Genomic DNA, 20,711 nt, shown 5'->3' with positions numbered 1-20,711 from the left:
TGGTAATCCCCTACCGGTTTGGTTGGTGGTAGCGTGAGGACCGGCCACGCACCGGGCTGGCTGGAAGCTTTTGATGCTCCGATGCTCGTTCGATGCAAACTCGTGAGTCTGGGCTATTGCTTTGCTTGCTATGGCCCACAAAATAGACTGCGTCTTGTCGGACAGAAGTGTCGTACGTATAGCATCCCTCTTTTCAGTTTTTTTCTGTGTTAGGATTCAAGCATGTATTAAATTATTGTGTTTGGGCTTTTCAGTTGTTCTTTTGTTGTGTCTCTTTGGATTTAGGCCTTATTATTTGCACTACAGGTACGGGCTGTATGTTCATCTTCTTCGGTTTTTAGAATTTCAAGACTCAAGCTAAACATATACTGGCATTAAAGTTGCGCGATCTTGTATATGTAAAACATTTTTAAAAAGCTGTGAGGAAGACCCCTACAGTACTGTGTATTTTTGTGTTATATATATGTATTTGTTTTCACGTTGGAAACCCCATGCAATGGAAAGAATTACAGATGCAACTGAAAAAATTATAGTGGCAACCCATAAAAATTATAGATGCAACGGAGAAAGTTACTTTCACGAGTTCAGGAGATGTAGTTTTTATCTTTCGAGTACATAAGATCTAAACCGTTTCTTTAGTTCTGGATACGAGCTACTACTTTTGTTGGATCTAAAATGGTTCATGTAAACATACATGCTACCTACACTTGGTTTAAGGGCTGCCTGGAGTTTGCAATGTGTAAGTGCTAATGAGATGGCATCTAGTGGAGCTGTAATGGAGTTGTGACCTGCTACTTGCGCTGCTTGTGCTACTTTCTTTTGGATCAACATCAGAAGTTACTTTGATTTGCATCAACAAATTTTTGGTGGATCTATGATGTAAATTACTTGATGCATCCTTAGACATATTTGGTACCCCTGGAGTTTCATGAGATCTAACTGGAGTTTCATGGGGATGTTTCATTTTGCTTTGTCTATTTTGTTGTAGATCTGTAATGCAAATCTACATGCTACATGCCTAGAAACACCCTGGTTTTAACCTGCTAGATTCGAATTCCTTGTAGCATTAAGCATGCATGGAAATCTACTTGATAACCATAGATTGCATGTTATTCTTGAGAGCTTTTTACTCGCTTGGGTTCTTATAGGAAGTAACTTGGTGTAGATCTGGTAATCTTGCTGTTGAGGAGCAGATAGATAGGTTTCATGGCGGCTATGGAGAAAGTAGAAAGGAAGAACGTGAAAACTTAGGGAAGAAAGGGTAGGTTTGGTCGGGATGTACTCCTGGGATTCCTTCGTGGTTTTGCTTTTGGTACCGTAGAAGCCAAATCCGATGTGTGTGGTTTAGATTTTTCCTGTTAATCTCGCGCGTGAAGAAAAAATACGGGGAACAAGCAATCGACTTTTTGGAAGAGCGGGGACCACTCGGACAGTCAGGAGTCACTCTCTGTGCCATATAGTACGCCCCCTTTTTTTTTTACCGCTTGGCAAATCGATTCGGGGGGCGTCTGTTTTCTCCTTCTAATCTGCACGCTGCAAAGGGTTTGGTGATGGGCCAACAGTCATCCAACTGCGTGGGCGTGGCCCTGTTATCCTTTTCCTTGTCCCGCAAGTCCACTCCGTGCTTCTAAAAGCCCGCACGCCACCTTCAAATACCACCCCCCGCCTTGGCGCCGAACGTAACCGTTTCAATTCTCATCCAACAGGCAACAGCCTGTCTTCTTCTTCCTCTCTCTCGCCGGAGCCCCAAGAGGAACCCAATCCCCAAATCCCCAACCCCCCCTCCCTCTCCACCGCGCCTCCGCTCTTCTCTGCAGAAGCAACCGGCGACGATGGACTACTTCCCCGACCGGCAGCACGTGCGGCTGCGCAGCCTCGAGCTCGGCACGTACCTCCACGCCGCCGCCGACGGGATCGAGGTCGGCCTCCATACTGACCGGGCGTCGGTGACCGCGGCGTGGACGGTGCACCGGTACCAGAACGAACACGACAACACGTACCTGCTCCTGCACAGCGCCGCCTCCGGCCGCTACCTCGCCGCCGCCACCAACACGCGGGCGCCGCGGGGCCAGAGCGGCTTCCGCGTCGAGCAGCGCGAGTTCGATGAGCCGGAGGTGGCCTCCATCATGTGGCAGGTCATCAGGCCCGGGAACTTCGTCCTGCTCCGCCACGTCGGCGCCAACTTCCTCCGCGCCAACGGGAGACGACGCTTCAGCTGGAACAGCGGCGTCACCGTCGACAAGTTCCAAAACATGAGCACGATGATGCACTGGGTCGTGGAGCCTATCCCGGCCCTTCAGGCTTATCCTGGCGTTCCAGCTCCGATTGCGGTGAGTTCTCTATGCCCGCTTCCTCGAATTGCTCTCGATTGTGCAAATTGGGTTCCTGGGTGTCGTTAATCTGCGTGGGATTTTAGCGTCTGGGATTTCGAATCGTGTTAATTTCATGCGCGCGGGAGCAGTTCTTCGTTCTGTTCTTGCCAAATTTGCGCGTCCTGGGTGCATTCGCGTCGCTTTTAGGGACTATTTCTTGATCGCATTTGCTTCTTCTCGAGATCGAATTCGGAGCGTCATCATGCTTCTTTGTAACTCAAATGCAGGAACCCCTTTCCAGTCCCCAGTTCACGTGCATACTGTTCGGGCGCGACCCGCCGCCGGTGCGGGCGATCCGGTTCCAGCGGGCGAACGACGACGGGACGTTCAACGAGGACGGCTGGAGAGAGTTCCAGTTCACGGGCTCCTCCAGCTACCGCCTGTTGTACGAGCTGATCATCCGTCTGGACATCGTCAACTTCGTCATGTGCGTCCGAGCTGGCCGCTACGCGCGGCTCACCCCGTTGCTCTCCAACCTGCCAAGCGGCACCGGCAACACCCTCTACATCGTCGCCATCCACAACATGACGCCAGGTGAGACGCTCTACATGTCCCCAACTGATCTCCCATCGCAAGAGATACATAGTGCTGGTCTTGAATTGTTATGCACATTTCATCTAAATTTTTGCTATTATTTCTGCACGGGAATGATATTTTTGGTCTCATGTTAGTGGAATGTTAATCACTTAATCTGATTGTGCTTGAGAAACAGTTTCCTGAAGCTGTCGTAGCCTGGAGAAAAGTTTACTGAAACTGTTATATACTGAAACTTTTAATACTCTGATTGGGACTTTGTCTGATACTATTGCAGTCTTATAAACAAATATAAGTACAGATGTTTTACAGTCCTTCATATGTAGGCTTCATAGTACTGTTGTTGATTCAGATAATTCATTTCTTCCATTTGATGCTATTTTCTTCTAGTAGAAAATTTGGAACCTAAAACCCATATCAGTTCAGTGATCTCAGTTTTTTAGCCTTACAGAGAAGATGCTCATATCTTGTAGTCTTGAATCTGTTATGACTCTTGCCAAGATATGCACAGATCATATTATTTCTACCTGGGCCAGATTTCATTTAAGTATCTTGAATTTTATTTTATTGGAGTGGTAATCTAGTAGTGCATGAGAAAACAATTATATGCTCTGTTATGACTTTGGACTGATTTCTGAGAGTTGTCTGAAAACTGTTCTATATAACTAAAAGTAGTTGAATGGACACAGTAGGTAGATGATATGCTCCACATTTTACCTTGGATGTATCAGTCTGTGTACAGTAGGTACTTACAGTTTGTTATTGGCAAAATTTTGATTTCATAAGCCACATATTCGCACTCAGGGTTGATAGTAAATTGTCAGTTTGGTACTACTAACCTTGGTTCAGATAATTCTTTTTCTTTTTTTGGCGATGAGTTGATTCAGATAATTGTTCTTCCATTTGGTAATGTTTTCCTCCAGTAGAGATTTCGGAACCTAAAATCCCAAATCAGTCCATTCACCTTATTTCAGGCTTGCAGAGGAACATTTGGTAATGTTTGCCTCCAGTAAATGTTTGAATAATCTCTGAAGTCAATTCCGGTTGTATCCTAAGATCCTAAGAGCCCAATCTAGTTGATATTGGTATCAACTTCCTTTTTTGAGAGATATATTGGTATCAACTAGATCGGTATCTAGTTGATTTATCACATTGTAAATGTTTTGAGTAGAAAAAGAATTATGGAGTAGATTGTATCCTACAGTAGTACATGAAAGCTAGTTGCTGCACATTGTAATGGTTTTAGGTTCTGCACATGAAATGTCTCTTTAATTCTGCAAAACTTTGAGATTGAGATTATTGATCTTCTACCTGACATATGATGTCTAACTGCCTTGTTTCTGCTAATTCAGGCGCAGATGAGCTGCGCTTCCCGGACATGGGCGCTGCGTAGATGAGATCAGCACAGGACTCCTGACAGCCGCCTCACAGTTCACCTTCTTCAGAAGTGTTGCAGCCTTGGACACGACATCATGAGAATTCAGAACTTTTGCATAGAGATATAGGTTCAGAAAAACTCAACAGCTCTTGTGTTTCTGCTAGCTATAAACTTGATCTGTTCTCCTGATGGGAGGAACCTGTTTGTTTCGGCCTCGCTGTTCTAAAGTTCAGAACTGTTGAAAGGGTTAAGTAGAATGGCTGAACAAAATATGCAGTGACAGTGATTGTAATGGCTGGCAACTACTTTTTGTTAGACAGAAATCTGGCAACTACTTCATTGTCCGTAGCTGCATTTCTATTAGACGAAGCTTCTGATGTCATATTTGATGTAGTGGTGCTTGTGAGTTGATAGTAAATTGTCACTTTGGTACTACTAACCGTGGTTCAGTATTGATTTCACAAGTCATGTATTCACACCCAGGGTTGATAGTAAATTGTCACTTTGGTATTACTAACCTTGGTTCAGATAATTCTTGTTTTTTGGGCAATTGAGTTGATTCAGATAATTGTTCTTCCATTTGGTAATGTTTGCATCCAGTAGAGATTTCGTAACCTAATAACCAAATCAGAGAATCTATTGATTTAGCATATTGTAAATGTGTTTGAATAATCTTTGAACTAAATTCAGGTTGTATCCTAAGAACCCAAATCTAGGAGTATTTGATTTATCCTACTCCCTCCGGCCCGAAATACTTGTCTCGAGGCTCAATTTATTCCGTATAAACATCGTTTGCTTATATTCCATACTTCTAAATCTGAATATTCATAGACATGTCGTTTGCTTATTTACTCGATATGCTCCTTCAGAAATATATCTAATGTGAAGTCCTGGCAGAAACTTAAGCACATGTCATCTGAAGTGAAATGGATTTTTGCAATAGATTCTTTCAAGCAGAAACATGAGCAGCAGGGGAACTGAAACAAGAACTTCATTTTCTGTTGTTAATTCACCAATACTGTGTCTTACTGAAGAGATTTGCACACAGCCTTTAAATAGACTATCTTGATCCCCTTTAGTTCATTACATTATGAATACACAGTACTGCAAAATGCATGTCTATGACTATGAGGTGCAATTCTCTTTTCTCGACTTCAAATGCTACAATTGGCAATGATAATCCTTTGTTTCTGTAGTACCTACCCAAAGTTACCAGTAAATATTTCTCAACATTTTGCAGCTTCTAAATTATAATCATTTCTAGCAGCTGAATTACTTGAACTCAACTTTTTGCAGGATTCAATGGGTTCGGTGGACCAGAATTTTGCTCTGTTCATGGGTTAATTGATCATCTTGCGTGCATATCTCTGAAAAATACAATGATGAATTCCTCCTGGTAGTTTAGAACTGTTATGGCACATCTAACCTCTAATTGTTAATGCAGCCATGCAGGATTAGCTTGCTTGAATGCCTGTGTAAACAAGCTGTAGAGATAGGAGATAAACTGAGCCTCTTTGTTGTTCCAAGGTTAGATATAGGAGTACTAGTAGTCATGTCTGCTGTTTTAGTTTGATGCATATGCTTTAAGTTTCACATGAACATATGAGTTTGTTCCTACTCCAGACTCCAGTACTAAAAGCAGTTTGTTAAGAAGCATCCTTTTCCATATAACCATGATATACAAAACTCAACAATTAGTGTGTGCTCACGGAGGAAGGAGATGACGTGCGCGAGCTTGGAGGAGAGGACGTAGGAAGGAAGGAGACGCGTATATTGGAAAATGGGCCACGTTGAGAAAGATTAGAATTAAGAAGGTTTTTTACTAAAATATTATTTCAAATTAATATAATAGAATGTAGGCAATGTTTTCACGAAAACAAATATCTGTGAAAAATGTTCAAGTGTTTCAGGCAAAATATTCACATGGTGTTTGAAGATGTTTTGCTAGACTAATCATTTTGTAAAAAATACAAATATTGGAATATGATCCGTTATAAATGTTCATGTATGTCAAACAAACGAATGGTGATGCTTATGAAATAAAAGTTCAAACAATTATTAAAAAATGTTCAAACATATAGAATAATTCTTTTTACTATGTTCCACCATCTATGAAATATTTCATATATTGAAAATATTCAATATTCCACGAAAAAGATGCTATGTTACTGAATTTTATAGATCGGTGAACAAAAGCTACTACATGGAAATTTTTGGCAAAAAGGAGGTCATTGGCTTTCATATTGGAATTTCAAAGAAAACATAAGATAAATATAAAATAAGAAAAAAAGAAATAATAAAGAAAAATAAATAAAAGGATAAAACAAAAATTAGAAGGATTTGGAACAAAAATTGTAAAAGGAAAGCGTTCTTTTTGACGAAAACACATATAAAACTAGCTTAATGGGCCGACCCACCGCGGGAGGTGCATGGTGCAGGGTTTTCAGCTCATTACCACGATGAGCGGCCATTACGGAAAAAAAAAACATACATATTTCACCCTCATATGTCAGCTGACAGATGAATGACCACATGAGGTCAAATTTTAGTAAATTTTCCATCCTCAAACTCTAAACCATGAAAAGCACCCCTTTGGGTCTTGTTCGGTTACAACAATCCCTTGAGAGGAATTTTGGGGAAATTGGACTAGATTTGTGTCATTCCCTGTCAATCCTCACCGGGAAAAGCTTAACCGAACTAGCCCTTGAATGGCCATTGTATTGTCGTGACACATGTTAGAGCATCTTCAATGCTAGGCACCTATTTAGCCGCTTAACGTGAGAAAAAGTAAATACCAAAAATGAAGAATTCAGCTAACCTCCTCTTTTGGTGCTAAACTACCATCTGATATTCTCATGTCGTAATTAAAAAAATCATCGAACACCAGACAATTATTTCGGCGATGCCACTACAAAATAACCTGGGATTGCCTGAGATATTGATCTAGGCATCGTTGTTTAAACGCCATGATAAAGATGACCTTAGAGCATTTCCAATGCTAAAAGCGATTATTTGGGCGTTTACCATGAGAAAGATAAAATACCACAAAATAAATTGTCAGTTAAGCGGTTCCTCTTCCAGTGCTAGGCGCTAATTGCAGACGCTAAACTATGCTCCAGTTCTCACCTGGCAAACAAATACTCCCTCAGTCCAACAAAGAATATCTCAACTTTAACTAAATTTCAATGCATCTATACACTAAGTCATGTCTAGATACATCCAAATTTTGACAAACTTGAGACATCTTTTGTTGGACGGAGTGAGTAACTCATTAAGCTCACCATAATTACTTTGGCAGCATTAGCCGGGGAAGAATTTTACAAGTTAAAATGAAGTTTCCAAGTTTATTCCTGGGTTTATGTTTATTGCGGTGCATTATAATAATTCTGCTTTTCATCAATTTGTTATTATTATTTTACCACTTGGCAAATCATTTTTTCTAGGGATACCACATGGCACGTGGCAAATCAATTCTTGACTGGCATGGTTATTTTACTCGCTCTTTTTTCTCCTTTTTTTTTGAGGGGACGCTCTTTTTTCTCCTCCTAATCTGCACGCTGCAAAGGGCTTAAGGGCCCTGTTATCCATTTCCTCCTCCCCTCAAGTCCACTCTGTGTTGCCAAAAGCCCGCACGGCGACCTTCAAATACCCCCCAGAGCCTTGGCGCCCGAACGTAATCGTCTCAATTCGCAACTTACAGGCAACAGCCTGTCTTCTTCTTCCCCTCGCGCGAGCCCCAACTCCCAGGAGGAACCCATCCCCAAATCCCCACCTCTCTCTCTCCACCGCGAAGCTCCCACCGCCTCTGCTCTTCTCTGCGGAAGCAACCGGCGACCGATGGACCGGTTCCCCGACGGGCATCACGTGCGGCTGCGCAGCCTCCTGCTCGGCACGTACCTCCACGCCGCCGACGACGGGATCGGGGTCCGCCTCGACCCGGACCAGGCGTCGGTGAACGCCGCGTGGACGGTGCACCGGTACCAGGGAGAGGATTATGCCATCGGCCACCTGCTACTGCACAGCGCCGCCTTCGGCCGCTACCTCGCCGCCACCGACTCGTGGGCGCCGTTTGGCCAGCGCGGCTCCCGCCTCGAGCTGCGCGAGTTCGACGAGCCTGAGGTGGGTGAGATCATGTGGGAGGCCAGGCCCCGGAAGCGGAACAACGCCGTCCTTCTCCGTCACGTCAGCGACCGCCTACTCCGCGCCAACGGGGGACGACTCTTCAACTGGAACAGCGGCGTCACCGTCGACAAAATCGAAAACCTGAGCGCGATGAATCGGTGGGTTGTGGAGCCTATCCCGCCCCTTCAGGCTTATCCTGGCGTTCCAAATCCGATTGCGGTGAGTTCTCCATGACCGCTTCCTCGAATTGCTCTCGGCGGAACCTATCGATTGTGCGAATTGGGCTCTTGGGTGTCGTTAATGCGCATCGGGTTTTAACTTCTGGGATTGCGAGTCATGTTAGTTTCATTCGCCCGGGAGCAATTCTTCGTGTTCTTGCCGAATTTCCGCTTCCTGGGTGCAGTTCTCGGCTCCTCTGTTTCCTGGGTGCATTTACTTCTTCTCGAGATCGAATTCGGAGCCTCATCATGGTTCTCCGTAACTCAAATGCAGGAACCCCTTTCCAGTCGCAAGTTCATGTGCTTACCGCTCGAGCGCGAGCCGCCGCCGGTGCGGGTGATCCGGTTCCAGCGGGCGAACGCCGACGGGACGTTCAACGAGGACGGCTGGACCGAGTTCCAGTTCAGGGGCAACTCCAGCTACCTCCTGAGGTTAGAGCTGCTCGTCCGTCTGGACATCGTCGACTTCATCATGTGCGTGCGAGCGGGCCGCTACGGGCGGCTCACCCCGATGCTCGCCAACCTGCCAAGCGGCACGGGCGACACCCTCGACATCGTCGCCATCCACTCCCTGTCGCCAGGTGAACATTGTTCTGAACATTATGAGCATTCCATCTAAATTTGCTGCTATTATTTCTGCACGGGAATGATATTTTTGGTCTTATTTCAGTGGAATGTTAATCACTTAGTCTGATTGTGCTTGCAAAACAGTTTACTGAAGTTTGTTGTAGTCAGGAAAACAGTTTACTGAAACTGTGGTATACTGAAATTTTTACTACTCTGAAGTGGGACTTTGTCTGAAACTATTGTAGTCTTGTAAACAAGTATAAGTACAGATGATTCACAGTCAGCCTTCATATGGATTATAAGCTTCATACTACTGTTGTTGATTCAGATAATTCATTTCTTCCATTTTATGCTATTTGCCTCCAGTAAAAAAAAATTGGAACCTAAAACCATATCAGTTCAGTGATCTCATTATTTAGCATTTCAGTTGATATCTGGTAATCTTGAATCTGTTATGACTTTTGGCAAGAAATGCACAGATAATATTATTTCTGCATGGGTATGGCAGGTCTCTTGGACTTTATTTTATTGAGTGTAATCTACTTGTGCTTGAAAAACAGCAATATGCCCTGAAACAGTAGGTCTATACAGTTTACCTTGTTGATGTATCAGTCTGTGCACACAAACTAAAAGATGGTCTGAAGCTAGTTCGTTATTGGAAATTTGATTTCATAGGTCACGTATTCACACTTAGGGTTGATACGTAAATTGTCAGTTTGGTACTACTGACCTTGGTTCTGATAAAAAAAAATTGGTGATTGAGTTGATTCAGATAATTGTTCCAAATTCATTTGGTAATGTTTGCCTCCAGTAGAGATTACGGAACCTAAAAACCCAAATCAGTTCTATCATCTTATTTCAGGCTTAAAGAGAAACATTTGGTAATGTTTTGAATAATCACTGAAGTCAATTCAGGTTGTATCATAAGATCCTAAGAACCCAATCTAGTTGATATTGGTATCAACTTCTTTTTTTGAGAGATATAACGGTATCAACTAGATCGGTATCTATCTAATTTATCCCATTGTAAATGTTTTGAGTAGAAAGAAAATTATGGAGTACATTGTATCCTACAGTTGTACATGAAAGCTAGTTGCTGCACATTGTAATGTTTTCAGGTTCTGTACATGACATGTCTTGTTAATTCTGCAAAACTTTGAGATTAAAATTATTGATCTATCTACCTCTGACATGATGTCTAACTGCATCATTGTTTGTCCTAATTCAGGCGCAGATGAGCTGCGCTACCCGGACATGGACACGGCACCGGACATGGACGCGGCACCGGACATTGACACGGAACCGGACGTGGACGCGGAAACGGACGTGGACGCGGCCTAGATGAGATCAGCACAGGACTCCTGACAGACGCCTCACAGTTCACCTTCTTCAGAAGTGTTACCGCCTCGGACACGACATCATGAGAATTCAGAAATTTTGCATAGAGATATAGGTTCAGAAAAACTCAGCAGCTCTTGTGTTTCTGCTAGCTATAAACTTGATCTGTTCTCCTGACAGGCAGGACCTGTTTGCTTCGGCTGCGCAGTTCTAAAATTCAGAACTGTTGAAGGGGTTAAGTAGAATGGCTGAACAGTTATGAAGTGACAGTGGTTGTAATGGTTGCTCTTATTCTGGCAACTACTTTTTGATAGCTAGAAATCTGGCAACTACTTGATTTTTTCGTAGCTGCATTTCTGTTAGATGAAGCTTCTGATGTCAATATTGATGTAGTGGTGCTTGTGAGTTGCTGTTTCAATTTTTCAGTCAAACAACAGGAAAGAAATTTGTGTACTGACTGGCAATTTTCAGAGGGCTTTGGACAGCAGGCAATACGGACTTGCTACACGAGAATCTGTTCGGATTTGAAAGCAGTTCTAATATTCAGATGGCCCTTTGTGTTAAATCACATAACAAACACTCCAATCGCCGCTCTAATAAACTTGACATCAGCTGGTACGTCCAATGCTCAATTTTTGAGGATTTTTTTGGCTTTGTTCTTGATTTCTGTGATGAAGTTGGAAGTTCTTTGAAACAAAATTTCAGCACATCAGGCAGAAAAAGTATAGAAATTGGTACTCCTATACATAGAGATTATGAAAAGGATGCTCACTATGAGTTTAATCGGAGTCCCTTGTTACCATCCTTCCCAAATGTTCTCCAATTAAGTCAGATCTCTTAGGCCTCAAAATCCAAATCATCTTATATCTCCTATACGAGGACCCGAAAGCAGGATGAGCTCTACGATCCGAAGTTACTTTCTGCCGGCCACCTGCTGTTGAAAGTAAAACTTCTCAGGTACATCTACTGTCTCCATCGGTCTGACATAAGTTCAGAGGAATTTGCTCTCGTAAGTTCAGAGTATATAATTGGGCCGAAGATAAAGAAATTCATTACGATCTTTTTAGATGAAATCCGTAAATTGAATGCGCCAACGCACATTCTTCAGTTAACCTGTTCCGTTGTTCGACTTGAAATCAGTAACTCTGACGGTCGAACTTCGCTTTATATATATTGTACATATAAAATTATTTGTCCGCGGATGACAGTAAGGGCGTTTGGTCTAGTGGTATGATTCTCGCTTTGGGTGCGAGAGGTCGCGAGTTCGATTCTCGCAACGCCCCCTTTTCTTGCACGATTTTTTGGAGGTTTTTTTTGCATGATTTTCAATCACTTCGTATAAAAGAGTTTCTCATCGCAACGCTCTATATGTTTGCACGATTTTCAATCACTTCATATAAAAGAGTTCCTCATCGCGACACGGTGTGCTTTGTTTGTTGTTCTATTTGCCAATGCCAATATCTTGGCAGGCAAAACGTTGTGCAATGCAAAATATAACCACCGTTTGGCAACATTACTATCTAGTACACCTCCAATTGTCATGATGAATAGTTGGTTCATAGCCAATTATTACAGCACAAGTAGATAGAGAAAACGATATGCACAGGTAGATGTATTTGCGAGTTGTATTAGCCATTTCCAAACTTCATTATTTTTGTGGGTTTCTAAGTGACTGAAATGTTAAAAGTCGTGGTCACCTTAAGTTGCACAATGTTATACTCACTCCGATCTTAAATTTTTGTCATCGTGATTATGATAATTTGATGTTGACTATAGAAAGTTTATACTTCTTAGGAGTGTCTTAAATAAACTTGTAGGAGTGGCTGCAATTTTGAAAAACTTGGCCAATATTCCCCAAGTTTTCCACAAGTTCAAATCCTCGACGGCACGGCATCCGGTACGGCACACCGCTCAAGTCAGCGTGTCTGCTCTCCGATGGAAGCCACGGCGGCGCCACGCGTCCAGGCGCTCGCCGACGCCGGCGTCCCCCACCTCCCGGCGCAGTACATCCAGCCTCCCGATCTCCGCGCGGACCCCTCGGGCCGCCCCGCGGCCGCCGTCGCTGCCTCCATCCCCGTCGTCGACCTCTCGGCCACCGCCTCCGCGGCCGACGCCGTCCGCCGCGCCTGCGCCGACTGGGGCGCCTTCCACGTCGTCAACCATGGCGTGCCGCCCGCGCTGCTCGACGAGATGCGGGGCGCCGGCCTAGCCTTCTTCCGCGCGCCCATGGCGGAGAAGCTCCGGTTCGGCTGCGACCGGGCCAAGGGCGCCGCCGCCGAGGGGTACGGCAGCCGCATGCTCGCCAACGACGACTCCGTGCTCGACTGGCGCGACTACTTCGACCACCACACCCTCCCCGAGTCCCGCCGCGACCCCGCCCGGTGGCCCGACTTCGTCCCCGGATACAGGTGATTGGCCCGACAAAAAAATTCCCCATCTCTGTAGCATGGAATCGTCTCTAGATGAGTTCCTACACGGTAGAAACTGAGCATGCCTCAAATCGTTTTTAAAAACCTGGAAATGCTATGGCCAGGTTATAAATGCACGGATAATAAGTACAGTAGTAGTAAGAAGAAGTGGGCAGGAAACAGAGAATGATCATGCATTTGTCATGTATATGTTGTAGATTCATGTTCAGGTGCACACCCAACATAAATTCTATGTCTCTAGAAGTGACCATTTCGATGTTAATTTATAGATTAGGTTCCTTAAAGAATGTTTGGCAGCTCCATATCATTAGTACTGAGAAAATACTACTACTAATAATTCTTCATACATCTTATGAGCTACTGTACCTTTTATCATTGACCTATAACATGCGCCTTCTTTTTGCTAGAACCTAATATACCTGCAATGTTTACAGGGACACTGTTGTGAGATACAGCAACAGCATGAAAGGCCTTGCCCAAAGTTTGCTGCGCATAATCTCTGAAGGTCTAAACTTGCCGCCCTCTTATATGGAAGAGGCGGTGGGTGAACCTTATCAGAACATCACCATAAGCTACTATTCCCCTTGTCCACAACCAGATCTTGCTCTCGGATTACAATCTCATTCTGACTTTGGCGCAATAACACTTCTAATACAAGATGATGTGGGTGGGCTCGAGGTATTGAAGGACAGGACGTGGATACCTGTGCCTCCTTTATCTGATGGGATCCTTGTAATTTTGTCTGACCAAACAGAGGTAATATACCTTCACATGTTTTTTCTTTGTTTGTTACTTTAGTGTTATGCGCTCTAAGATCAACTTCAATATCCTGTTTATGTTACAATTGCTTTACCATGTCATGACTAGCTCGTATGGATCTGATGAAGATCAGCAGATTTGGTGCCGATGGTATTTCATTAGTCAAAATTTAGTAAACTATCAGAAACAATTTATCAATAAACTCCACTAAACCAATCATTATGATTATTTAGACAGCAGAACTTGGTGCAGTGACTAGAATTATCATCTAATCTTCTTTCTTGTGTTGGGATGCCCTAAGAAATCCACTTTATTTAACATTTGTTTCCGATGCTTCATGTCCACTGTTTTGGTGAACAAGTGCAGGCCTCATCGTATGACCACACTTCTTCTGTATGCTCATTTTGTTATCTTTTTCACTGGATGGACGGGGGCTGTGAGAAGAGAGTTCATGCAAACTTCAGCCGAGAATTTCCTCCTGTCATACCTGTTATTTAGTTCCTCCATATGTTACTCATGTTTTTTAACCCTTCTTCAGATCATAACCAATGGAAGATACAAGAGTGCAGTGCATCGAGCTGTTGTCAACGCCAATCGTGCCCGCTTGTCAGTAGCAACATTCTATGATCCATCTAAATCTCGGAAAATATGTACTGCTCCACAGCTTGTGAGCAAGGAGCATCCACAAAAGTACCAGGATGTGATCTATGGCGACTATGTGTCATCCTGGTACATCAAGGGCCCTGAGGGCAAGCGCAACATTGATGCCCTCCTGATCAAGCAATAGACAGGGATGAACATTCATGTGCGCTGCAAAATGTGTAATCCATACAAGGCGCTGATAAACTTGATCAATAAAGAGAAGAAAACGAGGTTGTATGTGATGTGAATTGTTTTAGTGTGAAACTTCACTCTAGACTTCTTGAGAACCAGATGTGAAAATCTAAAGCTATTCGTTTAGTTGGTGTGACAAATTCATATCCGTTTGACAGACCTAATTACAGGACAATCTTTGATTTGGTTAATTAGCCAGAGAACACAAGTACATACCTTCCCTGACACAAAATGCAGCTACAGGCAACAGTAATACAAGAAGCATCTGCTGAACAACCTAGGGCCTCTCTGATTCAAAAGAATTTTGGAGTTTCAATTCTTATTTATTTTTTCTAAAACAAGCCATCTGGATTTGTAGGAATTATTCCACAGGAACACCATAGCATTCAAAGAAATTTCATAATTACAATGGTAGGTGGTGTACCGGTTGATAGCAGGCTCGCACAGTGACGTCGTCAATCTTGATACTCTCTGGGATAACACATGTCTAGCTAACTGCACTCATGTCATTAATTTTACGTGATAACCCAGATCGAACTAATATTACCAAAGTCTTAGTTTAAATCAGAGGGGGCTGGGGAAAGAGCCTTTTGCTCTAAACTGTTTGCTCCTTCCTGTTATCTTGCTTCAGTTCCCAGTCTAGCTCGTTCTCTTCTCTTGGTCCCCTTTGCAAGAAACGCAGGTTAGTACTAATCGAACTCTGCTGATTACATTACACACATGAAGTCATATTATTTGAGAGCACAAAATAGTGCTAGTACCAGTGGAAATGCGGGCAATTTCATTCTTTGATTTTGATAGACAGATGAGCAACCTGTCATTCATTGCTTGCGTTCATTCAAGATCCAACGGATCTGACTGATTTGAAGCAAAGACACAGCCAGACTTGGAATTCTCAGTGATCCAGTGATACAAGTAGAAGAAGAAAAGCAGCGAAAACTCTCCAGATTGCAGATTTCACGAGAAGTGCTGGTACTAACGCAATGCCGATCATGCCCAATCGTCAGTAGAGACGCATGGATGTTAAGGTCAATATCATGGATGGCAAATTTTGTGTGAAAACAAACATTTTTCTTCTTCTCAGGTAGCCAGCATAACAAAAATAAGATCATCCTAGTAGGAGCTACGACATTGTACAGAGAGGAAAGCTGATTAAATGGTTCCACCATAATCCATACATGCCTATTTCCACCAACGGCATGCCGAACCTAATTGGTGCTTGTCACTTACAAGGGGAAGGAAATCTATAAATTTGTTCATGCATTTTCTTTCTAAAGCAAGTCCTGCCAACCATCACATGGTGGTTCCAGAAGTGCCATGTCACGGTCTCATCTTGTTGCCATGTCGTTCTGCTGTGCTTTCGTCCCGAGCTCGTGGAACGAAACGCCACAGATCAACTGCGACGTCGACCTCCTTCTTCTTGTGGAACTCATAGGTCTGTGGCAGATCGTAGCGCAGCTGTAACAAAGGTAACGATAGATTATCACACCAGGTGCGGAACAGAAGACAATGAAGAATCCCCTTATACTCCCTCCATCCTGAAATAAGTGACTTGGATCTGTATAAGAGTCTATACAAATCCAAGTCACTTATTTCCGGACGGAGGGAGTATTAAAAAAACCGAACAGGTCTTGCCTAATTAAGAAGCTAGCTAAGATTATCTTCCGTAATTTCAAGTAACATTACCTCACAGAGAACCTCAGCACTGAGGGCATTGCAATTACGCAAGGCTGCCTTCTTGATGTACTAAAGATCAGAAACACAAAATCAAAAGTAAACAATAAGTGAATACACTTTCACATTAAATGCAGAAAATGTTAAACACATAACTATCAACAACCAAATCAGATCGAAGAGTGTCTTGGATAAGCTACATCAATTGTAATTATCAAGGGAAAAAACTCACTTCTCTTGTGGAAGTCTTATGCAGAGAATAGACAGCTTGAGAGGCAGCCTGTGGATAATAAATAGATTTTTTTTACGAAATAGTGTCAGCTTTCATTAATTGCTCTAGCAAACTACAGCTCTGACCTTCAAGCCCATAGAAAGGAATTCCATGTCAGCTCCATTTCTTTTTGTCCCAAAGGGAGGATTCATGACAACAGTGTCGACAAGAAGGCCTGCACCATATATCTTATTAGGTACCCAAAAGATTGCAAGCACTATATTTGTTGTACCAATATGGACCATTTTCGAGAAGAACATTGTGCACAAAATGCTTTATTTGCTCGACATGATTCTATTTATCCACTTTCTTGACCTGAGCAAGCTACACTATGTTATGAACGCGACAAGCAAGAACGAAGAACGAAGAAGAAATCACAGCACAAGGACACACGGATTTAACGTGGAAAACCCTCTCAAACAACGAGAGGGAAAAACCACGGGCGCCAGTCAACGAAACTTCACTATATGGGAGTGTTTACAACGCCAGGGAGATTTCACGAACTCAACTCGTGCGAACTCTACCCAAAACGGCGGCATACAAGGGGTATATATAGTAGGAGCATTAGGGCAACTCAGATCTGTAACGGTCGCACCGGAAGTTCCGATTGGAGGCCGGAAGTTCCGCATATTCTTGAATATCCGGAAGTTCCGCAGCAAGTTCCGAAATTTCCCGAAAAGTAACAGAGAGCAACCGGAGGTTCGGCCGGAAGTTGGGCCGGAACTTCCGCCGCCTGGAATGGCCGGAAGTTCGGCCGGAACTTCCGGCCCCTGGGAATTTGGATCAGATTCCAACACACTAAGTACTGGAGAGCAGGGAGTAATCCAGCCACTAGCCAGCTCGTACAGAATGTTCAGCTAAGATGATATCATAAATGAAATTCCAGCATGATAAAATACAACCATGCATGATAACAAAAAGACACTGAAGTTTCATTTCAGCCTAGAGAGAGTATGTTACCACTTGGGAAAAATACCTTTCAAATTTAAATTCTTTATGTCACACTGAATTAAGTCGATATCCAGCTGCATAACAAAACATTTAACAAAAAAAAAACATGTCATGTTTAAAATATATTAGAACCTAGAAACAGCAAGCTACTTTGTCAAGTTTCTCAAGTAGTATCAGCTGTACTTCACCAACATATGCTTAACTGTGCAAATTCAAAGGGTAAAAACCATGCAAGATCAACAACACCAGGATTGCTATTGCTGACAAAAAACAGCAAAGATAAGAGGAATACGAAAAGGATAGCTTAACACATTCATAAAGTATTGAACACCACACGGTGAAAGATTTCTATAAGTGTACCCAATGGCAGACTTGGATCCTGTGTTGTCGTAGTGTGACTGCAACTTAAGCAGACTCAGTATGGCTGCTGGATCCAAATCCTATGGCCAAAGTCTGTTACAGACTCTGTTTCTGCACTATAGCATCACTGAGCGACAGGGTACTCCAGTGACTTATTTTGTGTTTCCATGTGGCTGGAAGGCAGAACCCAAAATAACTCATGGATTTGGCCCTGGAATCTGGGCCAAGCTTACAAAACCATAGTCTGGCATTGAGGATAAGCTGTAAACATGTGTAGACTATAGAAGATATGTGTGACCCCTCACATGATATATCAGAATACATCCATGTTTTATCGGGCGAACACACATCCAAACTGAAACATATTATAGTAGCAATTTAACATCAAGATTTACCGAAACTATATCTTGGGTTTCAAAGTGCTGTGTACCACTTTCAAGTCCCATAACCCTGTCCCTACGAACTTCTTAAGTATACAAGGTAATGCTACAGGCATCAGCAAATAGGGTCCAAAGGATTTTTCAGCTAACCACACTTGCCAGTGGTCAGATGTCCTCCTTTGATTAATCATTGTAGGAGCATGATTAGTTGTACCAACAGCTACTGAGATAATAAACCAAACTGATCACTCTGGTAAAGAGTTGTGAAAATAGCCCATTTAAGCATACTGGTGTAAAAACAGAAAGATGTTGATTACCAAGTTGCAGACAGCAGTCAGCACATATACCTGAGAACTACGAGTTTACGCAGAATTTCCGCAAGTGAAAGCAAGAGGGAAATGAGTCTACAGGAAGGATTATCACCTTCAGGCTAAAGCAGCAGTTATAGAAGAAACCCAAACAATGGCATACCTCCAAATCATCAGCATTTTCTTGAGCAAGTTCAAGGGACTGCAGGTCAATATCAATACCAGTAACATGCCTGTCATTCCATATAATACTTTGAATTACCAATGAACAGAAATTTTAAACATAAATCATAAGGATACTAAACGGTAGGCAATACATATTGATTTCTATTTTCTAGTACATGGTGGACATGCATTTAAATTATTCTTCACGATATGACTTCATTGCATGCCATTGTAACGATAGTGTCACACACACAGATATGTGGATACCAAGAATGCAAATGTATTAAGCTGGAAATATTGATCAAAATTACGTGTTAAGCGTGAAGTAAAATAAATAGAATCAGTATTTTTTTTATTTTCTAAGCCCTTCACAGCACTACTAAGCTTTTATGGTAGTTTACTGTCTACTAAGATCTTGTATCTATTGGTAAATAACAACAAAAACTTAATTAAAACGTCATTCTGGAGAACATATACTTCACTGAGATCACTGAGTGTTAAAACTAGTGCACAAAATGATGAGTTGAAAAACAACAGCACTATTGCACATTTAAGGAGTGGAGATTTCTACCAACATCAACACAGAAGAAACAGTTGCAAAAAAGAACTTGAGAACGGCATTGACAAAACATTAAGAGCTTAAACATACTCACTCGGCGTCCAGCAGAGCACTCGCGACAGCCAGGGTACCACAGCCGCACCCAAAGTCAGCTACCACTTTCCCAGTTATGTCACCGAAACTATTCTCAGCCTGATTGATTTACGAAATAGCCATGAGACAGATACCATGCAACAGAGGGAAGGGCACACTGGAATCAGTAGAATTTTAGCATCCGGTTAGCACCAATGCCCGAAAAACCTACTTTACTCGTCTACCTTATGGTTTCACATACATTTTTAGTAGCCAGGGGAGACATCCGCAAAAGGTTGAAGTGCAGGTCTGCAACTAGTCAAAAATTCGAATATTCCAAACTTTGTACTGCAGGTGGTAGCTTAGGGAGCTAAAAGATTAAAGCGCGAGCTACAACTGTATAGGATCCTTCAAAATCCTCTGAATCCGCTCAGACCACAACAAAAAGGCCGGGATAGCATTCATAGGTGGGTAGTCCTCCTAAAGCGAGAAGGCATCAGAATCGGGACAGGGTGCTAGTCTAGTACCGTGTAGAGCATCCGCGACGCGATGTGAGGGCCCGTCGCGTACTGCTCCAGCTCCACCTGCACCAACCACCACCGCCGGCGGCGGCGGAAAAACTCGTGTAAATTCCTTATCTCATTTCCTTCCCCCGTTTGGAGGCGAATTGGGAGGTGGTGGTGGAGAGTACCTTGGGGTTAGAGAACTGGGTCAGGCCCCCCAGGAGGCCCTCGAGCTGCTTCAGCTTCATCTCCTCCTCCTCCTCCGCTCGCCGTCTCCGTCGCCGTCGCTGAGTTGCACAGGGGAAACGCCGTGGAGGTGGACCCGCTGCGAGGCGAGAGGCACGGGTAGAACGGCAAATATGCCTCGAACGTTACTGTGTCGAGGTGGGGGCCCAGTTCGAGCACTATGTTACGAGGGCCTGACTATGTGGCCCACTGAAACGAGTACAAGAGAAGAGAAGACTAAATTAAAAAAAACCACCGCATCGCATCAGATTTCACATAAGTACCAGTTTATTTTAGTTACTAAAAATCATCGGATTTATTTAACCTCTCGTTTGCTAGCGTCTAAGCCCATTTCTGACGGAGCAGGTTAACCGGTCAGTCCAACGTGGCATGCCAACGTGGCCATTGACTCTCTCTCTCCCGAAGCTCGGGCTCCTTCTCGGATTCCTTTGCTTCCCCAACCGAACCTCCTCGCCGCCATGTAGAGCCACTGCTCCGGCCGCTGCTCCAGGAGCCACGCAGCTCACGCTGCCCCGCCCACGCTCCTCTGCTCGGCCCCGCGCGGTGCGCCCGGCCCCGCGCGCCTCTCCTCCCGCCCGCGGCTACGCTCCTCTACTCGCGCCGCTCGCCCCCGCGTGCTCTGCTCCCCCCTGCGCCCGCGCTCCTCTGTTCGCGACCGCGCCGCGCCGGCC

The 20,711-nt window shown here is 43.7% G+C and overlaps 4 protein-coding genes and 1 non-coding gene across 7 annotated transcripts; 4 read left to right on the top strand and 1 right to left on the bottom strand.

Moving 5' to 3' along the window:
* Window positions 1–1,702: 1,702 nt before the first annotated feature.
* LOC100823020 lies at window positions 1,703–4,723 on the top strand. The gene is made up of 3 exons (XM_003561009.2): window positions 1,703–2,330; window positions 2,600–2,906; window positions 4,259–4,723. The coding sequence occupies exons 1-3, from the start codon at window positions 1,833–1,835 to the stop codon at window positions 4,297–4,299; spliced, it is 846 nt and encodes a 281-aa protein (XP_003561057.1). The 5' UTR covers window positions 1,703–1,832; the 3' UTR covers window positions 4,300–4,723.
* A 3,166-nt stretch (window positions 4,724–7,889) lies between these two features.
* LOC100822701 lies at window positions 7,890–10,847 on the top strand. Its single transcript, XM_003561008.2, has 3 exons — window positions 7,890–8,625; window positions 8,899–9,205; window positions 10,420–10,847. Exons 1-3 carry the CDS (start codon window positions 8,122–8,124, stop codon window positions 10,530–10,532), a joined length of 924 nt encoding a protein of 307 aa, XP_003561056.1. The 5' UTR covers window positions 7,890–8,121; the 3' UTR covers window positions 10,533–10,847.
* An 893-nt stretch (window positions 10,848–11,740) lies between these two features.
* On the top strand, window positions 11,741–11,812 carry TRNAP-UGG. Its single transcript has one exon. It is a non-coding gene; the product is annotated as a tRNA-Pro (tRNA).
* A 595-nt stretch (window positions 11,813–12,407) lies between these two features.
* On the top strand, window positions 12,408–14,691 carry LOC100825186 (probable 2-oxoglutarate-dependent dioxygenase ANS). Of its 2 annotated transcripts, none has more exons than XM_014897606.2 (3): window positions 12,408–12,937; window positions 13,393–13,714; window positions 14,084–14,249. In XM_014897606.2, exons 1-3 carry the CDS (start codon window positions 12,465–12,467, stop codon window positions 14,213–14,215), a joined length of 927 nt encoding a protein of 308 aa, XP_014753092.1. In that variant the 5' UTR covers window positions 12,408–12,464; the 3' UTR covers window positions 14,216–14,249. The 2 variants fall into 2 exon arrangements, with proteins under 2 accessions (XP_014753092.1, XP_003564279.1); XM_003564231.4 differs by lacking the exon at window positions 14,084–14,249 and adding an exon at window positions 14,256–14,691 and having other exon boundaries at window positions 12,414–12,937.
* Window positions 14,692–15,570: 879 nt separating this feature from the next.
* On the bottom strand, window positions 15,571–20,180 carry LOC100824888 (methyltransferase-like protein 5). Of its 2 annotated transcripts, none has more exons than XM_024457148.1 (9): window positions 19,983–20,180; window positions 19,819–19,875; window positions 19,314–19,411; window positions 18,611–18,728; window positions 17,473–17,521; window positions 16,583–16,671; window positions 16,458–16,505; window positions 16,238–16,297; window positions 15,571–16,009 (listed from the first exon to the last, which is right to left on the bottom strand). In XM_024457148.1, the coding sequence occupies exons 1-9, from the start codon at window positions 20,040–20,042 to the stop codon at window positions 15,872–15,874; spliced, it is 717 nt and encodes a 238-aa protein (XP_024312916.1). In that variant the 5' UTR covers window positions 20,043–20,180; the 3' UTR covers window positions 15,571–15,871. The 2 variants fall into 2 exon arrangements, with proteins under 2 accessions (XP_024312916.1, XP_003564278.1); XM_003564230.4 differs by having other exon boundaries at window positions 18,659–18,728; window positions 19,983–20,178.
* Between the last annotated feature and the right edge of the window lie 531 nt (window positions 20,181–20,711).

This window comes from Brachypodium distachyon, chromosome 1, assembly GCF_000005505.3.
Source record: "Brachypodium distachyon strain Bd21 chromosome 1, Brachypodium_distachyon_v3.0, whole genome shotgun sequence".
Taxonomy (NCBI): Eukaryota; Viridiplantae; Streptophyta; class Magnoliopsida; order Poales; family Poaceae; genus Brachypodium; species Brachypodium distachyon.
This window is presented reverse-complemented; position numbering and strand designations above follow the sequence as displayed.

Excerpts from the sequence above, each read along its gene's own strand:
- LOC100825186 (XM_003564231.4), top strand. The coding sequence starts at position 12,465 with ATGGAAGCCACGGCGGCGCCACGCGTCCAGGCGCTCGCCGACGCCGGC. Across the intron at positions 12,938-13,392 it reads GACTTCGTCCCCGGATACAG|GGACACTGTTGTGAGATACA; the intron begins GTGATTGGCCCG and ends CAATGTTTACAG. Across the intron at positions 13,715-14,255 it reads TTTTGTCTGACCAAACAGAG|ATCATAACCAATGGAAGATA; the intron begins GTAATATACCTT and ends ACCCTTCTTCAG.
- LOC100823020 (XM_003561009.2), top strand. The coding sequence starts at position 1,833 with ATGGACTACTTCCCCGACCGGCAGCACGTGCGGCTGCGCAGCCTCGAG. Across the intron at positions 2,331-2,599 it reads GCGTTCCAGCTCCGATTGCG|GAACCCCTTTCCAGTCCCCA; the intron begins GTGAGTTCTCTA and ends ACTCAAATGCAG. Across the intron at positions 2,907-4,258 it reads CATCCACAACATGACGCCAG|GCGCAGATGAGCTGCGCTTC; the intron begins GTGAGACGCTCT and ends CTGCTAATTCAG.
- LOC100824888 (XM_024457148.1), bottom strand. The coding sequence starts at position 20,042 with ATGAAGCTGAAGCAGCTCGAGGGCCTCCTGGGGGGCCTGACCCAGTTC. Across the intron at positions 19,876-19,982 it reads CCCAGTTCTCTAACCCCAAG|GTGGAGCTGGAGCAGTACGC; the intron begins GTACTCTCCACC and ends TGGTTGGTGCAG. Across the intron at positions 18,729-19,313 it reads AGTGCTCTGCTGGACGCCGA|GCATGTTACTGGTATTGATA; the intron begins GTGAGTATGTTT and ends ATGGAATGACAG.
- LOC100822701 (XM_003561008.2), top strand. The coding sequence starts at position 8,122 with ATGGACCGGTTCCCCGACGGGCATCACGTGCGGCTGCGCAGCCTCCTG. Across the intron at positions 8,626-8,898 it reads GCGTTCCAAATCCGATTGCG|GAACCCCTTTCCAGTCGCAA; the intron begins GTGAGTTCTCCA and ends ACTCAAATGCAG. Across the intron at positions 9,206-10,419 it reads CATCCACTCCCTGTCGCCAG|GCGCAGATGAGCTGCGCTAC; the intron begins GTGAACATTGTT and ends GTCCTAATTCAG.